Source organism: Fomitiporia mediterranea, assembly GCF_000271605.1.
Source record: "Fomitiporia mediterranea MF3/22 unplaced genomic scaffold FOMMEscaffold_7, whole genome shotgun sequence".
Classification (NCBI taxonomy): Eukaryota; Fungi; Basidiomycota; class Agaricomycetes; order Hymenochaetales; family Hymenochaetaceae; genus Fomitiporia; species Fomitiporia mediterranea.
The window spans coordinates 2994996-3005253 of record NW_006760392.1 but is presented as its reverse complement, the minus strand read 5'-3'; the positions used below and the strand labels follow the sequence as shown (position 1 = coordinate 3005253).

Sequence of the window (10258 nt, the reverse complement as noted above, 5' to 3'; positions counted from 1 at the left end):
AGATCTGGGAGGATCCTAAGAAGGGAGCCAAGAGGACAGGAACCTAGAGCTAGTGTCTAGAATTTCCTCTAATGAACTACTACTTGTTCTAAAGAGAACATACAGCTTGTACAGTCTCATTATCTAAGAGAGTAAGTATATGTACTAACATTTCCTTATTAACCTCTCTCTTTTAACAAGGATGGACTTATATTCTCAGCTGTAAACTCAGCTGAGACCATCCCTGTTTAATACTACAGAAAAACTACTGAGTAGTAAACAGGGCTAGGTAGTGTTCTAAACATTCTAAGATTTTAGAACACAGAAGTAGTAGGTCAGATTGTACAGATTTAGACTTGGATAAAGTACAAAGAGAAGAATCAAAAGAATCAGAAGAAATAGGAGAACTATCTACTTTTGTTTTCAACTTTTTTCTTTCTAATAAATAATTTTGTTAATTTACTTTTTCTACTTTTTCTACTTTTCTTACTTTATTTACTTCTAATCCTATAGTGTCTATTAAATCAAAAGTAGTCATTAAAAAATCTGAGTCATAACCCTTCAGTACTACATTCACTGTTAGGCCTCTACAAAATCCTAGAGTATATAGTTAGGGTCTAGGAGTTCTAAAGTGACTTCCAGATTTGTAAAAAAGGCTTCTTACTACAAATCCTACTTGTTACTCATTATTACTCTAATAACCTGACAGATATACTGTCACTTCTGTAAGTAGTCCTTAATTTAGTGCTCTGACTTTCTGTAGGTAAAGTATACTCCTTACTTTCAGGCTTCTCTAATGTCTATTAGAACAGATTGATTGTAAATTACAGACAGATTGATCTGAGGGCTCAGAACTGTCAGAGCTAAACACATGTGTGAGTGTTCTACACAGACTTAATACATTCAAGCTGTAGCTTAGTCAAAGGAAATAGTGTGTGTCTTCTACTCAGTGTAAGTGACCAGTTCTAGTATTATTCTAAGAATCTTATTAACTAGTTCTGAGTAAAGAGCTTTTTCAAGTATTCTAAGGAGGACATTATCAAACCCAAGCATGAATCCTGCCTTCTAGGCTAGGATATTGAACTCCTGAAAGAAGGTATCAGCAGAATGTTTGCCCTGTTACAGAGACACAAGCTTGTTCTGTACATTATACTTCTTATTCAGATTAATGAAGGAAGTACAAAGCTACCTTATGAATTCTAAATATGACTTGTTGTTCTGAAGTCAGATCAGGCTTCCAATCTAATAGCCTTCAATCCAGTTCTAGGCCCAGGTGGCTGTGTTACCTTCCTTCATGAAGGAGAGGACAAATAGGACACAATCAAGATCTGAGAATAAATTAGTTAAAGTAGTAGTTATGTATAGTTCAACTTAGTACTAGAAGTCCTTAAAGTGCTACCTATTAAAGTCTAAAGGGTAGGCTACATACACTTTCTTTCCAGAACAGGTTGTAACTTCCAGAACAATCAGAACAGGTTCTGAAGAGGCTAGAGGTATGTAGTTAGTAAAGGCCTCTTAGATAGAGGTCTACACATATTAAGCTAGTTCTACTTGTAACTACTAATCTGGCAGGACAGTAGGGGTGGCAGTTAGTATAGAAGGGTCCATGTTTACACTACAAAGGAATCAGCACTAAACTAAAAGGGGTAATGAATAGAAGAAGAGTGGCAAAAGTTTAAAAGGGTTTAGAAAGTTTAAAATTTAAAAATGTAAAAGGGTTAGGACAAAGAAAAGAGATTGACACAATAGTAAGTACTAATGCTTAAAACATAGGAGAGTTGTAGGGTAGTAATGGGTAGTCTTAATCTGATGTCAGTAACAGTGTAGAGGGGACCTGAAGGCTTAGTAAGGGGACCCAGACTACAACTATTCTACACAACAGAAATATAGAATACAAGTACTAGAACATAGTCAGAATTTGTAGAACAGGCAGAGAGAGAGAGTGAGACAAGAGTAGGGTATATAGAGTGAGCCTAAGAGTACAGAACTACCTAGAGTAGACAAGATCAAGACTACAGGACTAGTCTGATCTTATACACTTATATATACTAAACTATACAAGAGTACTCAGGGATCATAAGCTACTAAGAATGATAAGCCACAAAGAATGAAAGAAAGAGAAGGTCAAAGATAAAGGTACAAAGAATGAAGGGATGGACAAAGGGTAAGAGACTATAGAATGAACAAAGAATAAAGGGGTAGTCAAAGGAATGGAATGATAAAGTAAGGAAGGGTAGTAGTAAGAGTCAGTACACATATAGTCTATAGACAGTGCCCCTGAGAGACAGAAGTCCCAAGTTCTAGTACAGAAGAGTGTAGAACCCTTAGAACTGAAGGTAAGAGAGTAGAGAACTGTAACAGAACTAGTCTGATCTCATACACCTATATATACTAAACTACACAAGAGTACTTAGAGAGTATAAACTACTAAGAATGATAAGCTATAAAGAATGAAAGAAAGGAAGGTCAAAGATAAAGGTACAAAGAATGAAGGGATAGACAAAGAGTAAGAGACTATAGAATGAACAAAGAATAAAGGGGTGGTCAAAGGAATGGAATGATGAAGTAAGGAAGGATAGTAGTAAGAGTTAGTACACATATAGTCTATAGACAGTGCCTCTAAGGGACAGAAGTCCTGAGTTCTGGTACAGAAGGGTGTAGAACCCTTAGAACTGAAGGTATAAGAGTAGAGAACTGTAACAGTAATAATGAAACAATACCATACATAAATATGGTAGGATTGTTAAGATATGTTACAGATTGCATACAGCTAAACATATCTTATATTACTGAGCAATTAGTATGCTACTTACAAAAGCCCTAAATGTATCACTATAAAGTAGTAAAACATTACTTTACATATTTAAAATATACAACAAATTGCTAGCTTCAACTTGAAAGTATGAATGCCTTAAAACTATAAGGCTATTGTGATACAGACAGACAAATGACAGAAGGACATAAAGTAATAAATGGCTACATCTTTCAATTAGCTAAATTGACCATATCCTAGTCAAGCAAACAGTAAAACCTGGTACTACTATCTGTTTACAAAGTAGAGTTGCAAGTGCTAGTGTATACTACTCAAGAAGCCATTTGGCTCAAACAATTTGCTAAAGAAGTACTGTAAACTAAATCAGTACCTATTATGATTTATTGTAATAATCAAGGTGTAATAAAGACTGTAAAGTCTGACAAAATAATGTATAATGCTTACACTAAACATTTTAATTTACAAAAAGACTTTGTGTAATATTACATTCAAAACAATTATATTAATGTATACTGTGTTCAATCACAGAACCAATTAGCAGACATTCTTACAAAAGCTCTCCATGTCCTACAGATCAAGCATCTAAACAAACTATTAGGTATACAGTCCTAGTTCTTAATTAATGCTTGAAGGGGAGTATTAGATTATACTCTGGATTAGGAAATCCCCAATTGCCTTATGTAGAGTTACTACACTTGGAATGTCTTAGACTATCAGACTTTACTATGTAGTATATAAGGCAGACACTTGCTTGATGTCTTAATAGAGAGAGTACTTAGGGCACTCCTGCTACACTAGTTAAAAGTATACTACCTACAAAAGCCCTAAACACATTACTACAAAGTAGTGAAACATTACTTTACATATTTGAAATATACAATGAATTACTAGCTTCAACTTGGAAGCACAAACACCTTAAAACTATGAGGCTATTGTGATACAGACAGACAAATGACAGAAGGACATAAAGTAATAAACAGCTACATCTTTCAATTAGCTAAATTGACCATATCTTAGTTAAGCAAACAGTAAAACCTGGTACTATTATCTGTTTACAAAGCTGAGTTGCAAGTACTAGTGTATACTACTCAGAAAGCCATTTGGCTCAAACAATTTGCTAAAGAGGTACTACAGACTGAATCAGCACCTATTACAATTTATTACAATAACTAAGGTGTAATAAAGACTGTAAAGTCTGACAAAATAACATACAATGCTCACACTAAACACCTTGATTTACAAAAAGACTTTGTACAATACTACATTCAAAACAATTACATTAATGTATACTATGTCCAATTGTAGAATCAATTAGCAGACATTCTTACAAAAGCTCTCCATATCCTACAGATCAAGCATTTAATCAAACTATTAGGCATACAGTCTTAGTTCTTAATTAATGCTTGAAGGGGAGTATTAGATTATGCTCTAGATTAGGAAACCCCTAACTGCCTTATGTAGCATTACTACACTTGGAATGTCTCAGACTCTCAGACTTCACCCTGTAGTATATAAGGCAGACACTTGCTTAATGTCTCAATAAGAGAGAGTTGAGGGGCACTCCTACTATGCTTGTTAAAAACCTGTTTGCTGGGGAATCATGCTGATGACTCAAGGGATAACGAACAAAGGTAATGATGATATTGTATGAGGTCGGAACGACCTCATATATATACTCTACACTAGGGACGATGCATGATATATGTGTATATGCACATGTCTCGGAAAACGCCGAAACAGCGGTCTTAACAGTAAACCACTTAAAGGACATCAAGACTCAGTCCTCTCCGTTGCATATTCGCCAGACGGGTGTCATGTTGCCTCTGGGTCTGAGGACAAGACGGTGCACATTTGGGATGCCCAAACGGCACAAATAGACATGCTGTTCGACGGTCACCAAGACAACGTCTATTCTGTTGCGTGTTCCCCGGACGGACGGCCCGGGCATATCATCTCTTTCGTCTGACAAGACGGTGAGGATTTGGGATGCTCAGACGGGTGCACAGGTATTTGCACCACTCCAAGGTCAGCAAGGCGATGTCTGGTCTGTCGCATATTCGCCAGATGAGCGGTACTCTGTCTCGGGATCTTCTGGAAAGACTGTATGCATTTGGGATACCCAGAAAGGTAGATAGGTGGCCAGGCCACATACAGGTCACCAAGACTGGATCAGGTCTGTCACTTATTCGCCAGATGGACGATATATTGCCTCGGGATCTGATGATGCGACGGTGCAGATTTGGGATGCCCAGACGGGTGCACAGGTGGGCGCGCCACTCGAAGGTCATCAAGACTCGGTTCAATCTGTTGCTTATTCGCCGGACGGGAGGCATATTGTCTCTGGGTCAGATGACAAGACACTGAGGATTTGGGATGCTCAGACGCGTGTGCAACTGGGCAGACCACTCGAAGGTCATCAAGGCTGGGTCCGGTGTGTTGCTTATTCGCTAGACGGATGTCATGTCATCTCCGGGTCTTCTGACAAAACGATTCGAGTTTGGGATGCTCAGACGGGTGCACATGTGGGCCCACAGCTTGATGGTCATCAATGGTGGGTGTTTTCTTTTGCCTTTTACCTGGGCCGATACTATGTTGTCCTGTCTTTGGTTGACCAAGATGGAATTGACAAGTACAGCACTGTACGCGAACTATCTGTCAACTGTGGCAGCGGACGGATGGATTCAGACTCCGACAGGTGGTCTGATACTGTGGATTCCGCATGAGTACCGACATGGTCTTTGCGATATGAGTGCAGATTGCCTTCCACGCAATGCTCCTTGCCATCCTGTTAGGATTGACTGGTCGAAGTTATGTCACGGGGATACGTGGGCAAACATCAAGATAAGTCACAATGATTGATGCTGCTCAATTAAGATTTGTGCAAGCCTTTCTGTAGCTGGACACCTGTACTCGTGCTTTGTGTAATAGTAATGTCATGCAAAAGTAATAGATGCTTATATGAGTAGCTCATTTCATATGCTAGATTGTTGAGGACAGCTCTTGCATTGGAACCAGATACGAGAGGACATATGTATATGCAGTGTGCCTTCCGTGTCAATGCGTCCAACAAAATCTTCGAACGCAAAATAAGAATAAATCACGTCACGTGATCCGGGACTGAGTTGCGTGTTTTGGCCGCGGGTGGTGTGTGGGTTTCAACTTTGGCCCTCGCCACAGGTCACTCCTTTTCTTTTTCTCTTTGAATCGAATCACACCTGCTCCAATCGCCTCTAAATAACAACCATGTCTATGGCTAAAATTCGTTTGCGGCATCCGAGGGGACAGTCAACAATCGACATCGACCTCAACTCTGCATCAGTGCAGGATCTGCAGCAACAGATCCGTGCTATATCAGACGTTCTTCCGTCGCAGCAAGAATGTAAGTTCGCATTCATCCTCCCGCGAATGCATGGTCTCTAAGAGATTCCGGCCTCCTTGCCCAGTGAAGTATGGATACCCTCCTCGCCAACTTACCCTTGTACCAGAGTTACCCGTCTCAAGTCTTGGGCTTAAATCTGGTGACCAAATTATCTTGACGCAAGGAGCCGTGACTACAACCACAGCCGCACATGACCCGGCACCTCCAAACTCAACAGCGTCGAACTTATCAGCGCAAGCTACTGCTTCCCGATCAACTCTTACCCCGCCCCTGCAATCTGCTATGAGCTTCGAAGCCAGTCAAGGAGGACCGGACTATGTACCCACAGACGCAGGAATACTGGTGCACCGTGTGAGTCCGATGTTTGGCAATCTAAGTATGATCGTGGCTGAATATGGGGGAAATGCTTTAGGTTGTACCAGATGATAACTCCTGTTTGTTCAGCTGTATTGCACTAGTGTTCGAACAGGACATTGGCAAGGCCCAGGCTATCAGGAAGAGTAAGTGCAACCTATCATGCACCTTTCGCGATGCTCTTATCAAATGTGACTTATGCTTTTTCATCTTACCTAGCCGTAGCCGACGCTATTCGTCAGGACGCCGAAACTTGGACTGAAGCAATGCTTGGGTAGATTTGTCTTCTTCCATGTTATTCAAGATAACAGCGCTAACTCCCACTTCAAATGGTTATTGGTCATAGTCTACCAAGAGAGCAGTACATCCAAAACATTCTCAAACCATCGTCATGGGGCGGAGCCATCGAGTTGTCCATCCTCGCCAAGTATTACAGCACCGAAATCGCCTCAATCGACGTCGAGACTGGCCGGATAGACCGGTTCGAACCAACAACGGGCAAGGCATCAACCAGGTGTATTTTAATTTACTCAGGAATACATTACGACGCAGCGTCGATCGCACCGATGGTAGATGCCCCACCAGACTTCCATCAGACGGTCTTCCCGATTGAAGGGGAGGATGCACAAACCAATAACGTGTTGGGTGCAGCGAGTAAGCTTGCTGATAAGCTAAGAGCGAAAAGAGCGTATACCAATACCGCGACGTTTGACTTGCGATGTGAGGTACGTGAAGTTCAAACAACCACTGATTCTTAGAAGGGAACGCATACTTATTATTTTGATGTGACATGACATAGATATGCAAAGCAGGCCTGAAAGGAGAGAAAGGTGCACGAGAGCATGCTATGCAAACTGGACACACAGCGTTCGGTGAATACTAATGAAGTTGATTATTGCTTTGTGTATTACCTACTTTGTAGCATGGGCGTCGTCCTAGAATTAGTACTCACTGTCTGTATACCCTGTCGTCATGTCATTATCAAACCAAACAAAGATAGCAACAAATCATCAGATAGAATATCATGTCTCATCGAAACAAGCCATGCGTTCGCCATCCGTACTAAGGCAATCACAAAAAGTTGATCACCTTCACCATGCCAGGCATGCCAATTGCGATCGCGCCACTCCACGGCTCTACAGAAGAAATAACAGGCTCGATCTCATCCGCACACGGAACGATATCCTTGTTCAGGTTCAATTCGTTCATCGGCTGTGTAGCATCAGTGAACAGCGAGAAACACCTTATCTTCGAGCGAAGTGAGAACATCCGTCCAGCATTCGAGAGACTTCGAGAATTCCAGGGTAACTGTGATGCTTGTGCACATGAGGACTTGACTAGTGAAAGTACGCGCTCTGTCGGCGATGAGCTTGAAGAACGTGAGAGTTGGAGACGGAATGAAACGAGACGTGTAGGGGTTTGTCCACCCGGCCCAAAATCATACGCAGCAATGAAGATTTCCGTCGGAGCATTCGGCTTCCACGTCGGCTTATAAACACGATGCGCCAATATCCAAGGTCCAAGTCCGTCGTTCCTGTTAATAACTCTTTCTTCCTGGCCTGGATATGGGAGAAGGAGCACTGTCGAGCCTAGTTCTGATGGACGAACTGACACATGAGGCCAAGACGTGTGGTCTGGGGCCTTTGACCATTTGCCGTTGAGCGCGGAGAGTGGCAGCCTGATTGCAGCGAACCCGTCCTCTGCAAGAGTCACGAAGGCAATGAGGTTGTCATCGGCGAGGACAGTACTTCGTGGATCGATCCTGTTGCCCTAAAAGCATGAAGGCAAAGTGCTCTTTGAGTATATGTGACGGTGCATTAGTAGACTGAACTCACCATCGTGTCAACAAAGTCGAGCAAGAGTGCTTCGCCAGACTTCCAATTGATGACAACCGTTTGGAAAGTACGAGGTATACATCCAATGAAGTAGTCACCCCGGATCATCATGCGGAACAGAAATACTGGCGGCAGGACACGTTCGAACATTAGCGTATGGGTCTTATTTGTAAAGTCATAGGAGTACACGCGCAGAGGGCTCCTAGGAAATGTAAGAAGCGTCAGATTGCAGGTAGATTATACCAGTCATAGATAAATGCTACTTACGTGGTGGACAACTCAAAATCTTCAAACAAAAGCGCCGTGACTAGCGTAGTTCCACCATTAGTGACTTCGAAATCATACCCAGCGCAGCTGGACCGGCCCATGGGAGATGTCAGTGCCCAAAGTCGTTCCTTAGTTTCGAGTGACCACAGCTCGATCATCCCGCAATTTAGGACCAGTATCTCTTTCCCGCTTGGAAGAAGGCGAGGCTCAACGATGACATCCCAACCTTCTGGTGACCGATCAAGCGGGAGGTCGACGACAAACATGTCGTGGACCTGTCTTGGATCTCTCCAATTGCGATGCTTACGTATAGCGCTTATGACAGTCTGTTTAAGATCGGGTACAGGAACGGCATCTAAGGGTTCAAAAGGGTTGACGCTTGGCGCATGTTCAATGTCAAGCCCCTCCAAGAGTGCCTTCCAGACTGGCCGGGACTGACATACTTGGTGGAGGCTCCTGCAGGTCTACATGAAGATTCAGTCTGTGCTGTGCTGTGAACAAATAGAATCGATGGGACATACTCTTTCAACCCGAAGGACAGTTTTGATGGGACAGTTAATTAAAATCTCAATAATGATCTCATCTGGAAGCGAAAGGAGTGTGGAGTTAGTTGCCACTGTGGGCATAAAAAGAATGAAAGTCTAAACGAGTGACAGAAGTTTGGTCTTGAGGGAAGTTGGATTTCGCAGTTCCGTTCTGGGCGCACTCTGTGCGGGTGTGGTGACTGCTGAGCAATGAACAAGCTGCCCCTTATTGCATCGGGTGCTTGTGTGACGTTTGCAGAGCCAAGTACAAGCAAAGTATCAATGCCGGAAATGCTTGCCACAGTTGCCATTGAGAGAGCTGCAGCTTTGCGCAACAATTGTTAATAATAGGATGCACCTTTTTCTACGCAGTTAAATCGATGTTGAGTAAGGGTTAAGTTTATCCGAATATCACAGTAGATACTAGACACAAGCACCCCTCATGAACGAGTTCATCGAGTTATCGGAGGTCGATTCAGTGTAAAAGAGTTGGATCCATCGTCCATTGCACTAAACGCGAACTTACGTGCTCTATCACGCAAGACGAGTGTTTCGTGAGTAATTGTTAAAAGGTGAAGCTTAAGGGGGGCACGCATAGACAAGGGGTGAGGTGACGATTGACCACTCAGTGTTATAGTTGCTGAAGTCCGGTCCTGGTCCGGTCCGGGCATACTTCACCTGGACTCAGGACCGGACCAAATCTGCGGTCCGGGAGTGTCCCGGACTGGGGACCGGACCTATGTGGACGGGTAGTGGACCGGACCCAAGTTCCAGTCCGGTTCTGGACCGGTCCATAACCGGACCTGAGAGAAAAAAAATTTAAGAGATGAGTTAGAGTATTATTCTTTGTATCTAAGTACAAAAGTAATATATTTTTGTATATACTACATAATCTACAGACTAGACACTGTAGTGGTTTTCCTGACGCAATTCTGAGGCTTCGGCGCGAGCCTTGCGACACGAGTCCTGAAGCTGGACTACAACTGCCTCTAAGCTGGTTACTGTGATTTACGGACACTTAGTTGTCGGAACATGAATATTTAGGTACTTAGCAGCAGACGGACCTGTCTCTTCGAGGGTGGTAATATAGTTGGCACGGCGTGCACGGAAAGCAGCCTGAGCGTCAGCGTTCTTCTTCTTTCTGAGA

The 10258-nt window shown here is 42.6% G+C and overlaps 3 protein-coding genes across 3 annotated transcripts; 2 read left to right on the top strand and 1 right to left on the bottom strand.

Annotated features, from left to right (window-relative positions):
- Window positions 1-4443: 4443 nt before the first annotated feature.
- On the top strand, window positions 4444-5475 carry FOMMEDRAFT_157695 (WD40 repeat-like protein; the record flags this gene model as incomplete). The annotated part of the gene is made up of 3 exons (XM_007267836.1): window positions 4444-4563; window positions 4630-4879; window positions 4946-5475. 3 exons carry the CDS (start codon window positions 4444-4446, stop codon window positions 5473-5475), a joined length of 900 nt encoding a protein of 299 aa, XP_007267898.1.
- Window positions 5476-5923: 448 nt separating this feature from the next.
- FOMMEDRAFT_147440 (OTU-domain-containing protein) lies at window positions 5924-7368 on the top strand (the record flags this gene model as incomplete). The annotated part of the gene is made up of 6 exons (XM_007267835.1): window positions 5924-6131; window positions 6196-6482; window positions 6544-6631; window positions 6705-6759; window positions 6832-7210; window positions 7285-7368. The coding sequence occupies exons 1-6, from the start codon at window positions 5996-5998 to the stop codon at window positions 7366-7368; spliced, it is 1029 nt and encodes a 342-aa protein (XP_007267897.1). The 5' UTR covers window positions 5924-5995.
- A 188-nt stretch (window positions 7369-7556) lies between these two features.
- Window positions 7557-9213, bottom strand: FOMMEDRAFT_134996 (uncharacterized protein; the record flags this gene model as incomplete). Its single annotated transcript, XM_007267834.1, has 4 exons — window positions 7557-8255; window positions 8321-8522; window positions 8588-9051; window positions 9109-9213. The coding sequence occupies 4 exons, from the start codon at window positions 9211-9213 to the stop codon at window positions 7557-7559; spliced, it is 1470 nt and encodes a 489-aa protein (XP_007267896.1).
- Between the last annotated feature and the right edge of the window lie 1045 nt (window positions 9214-10258).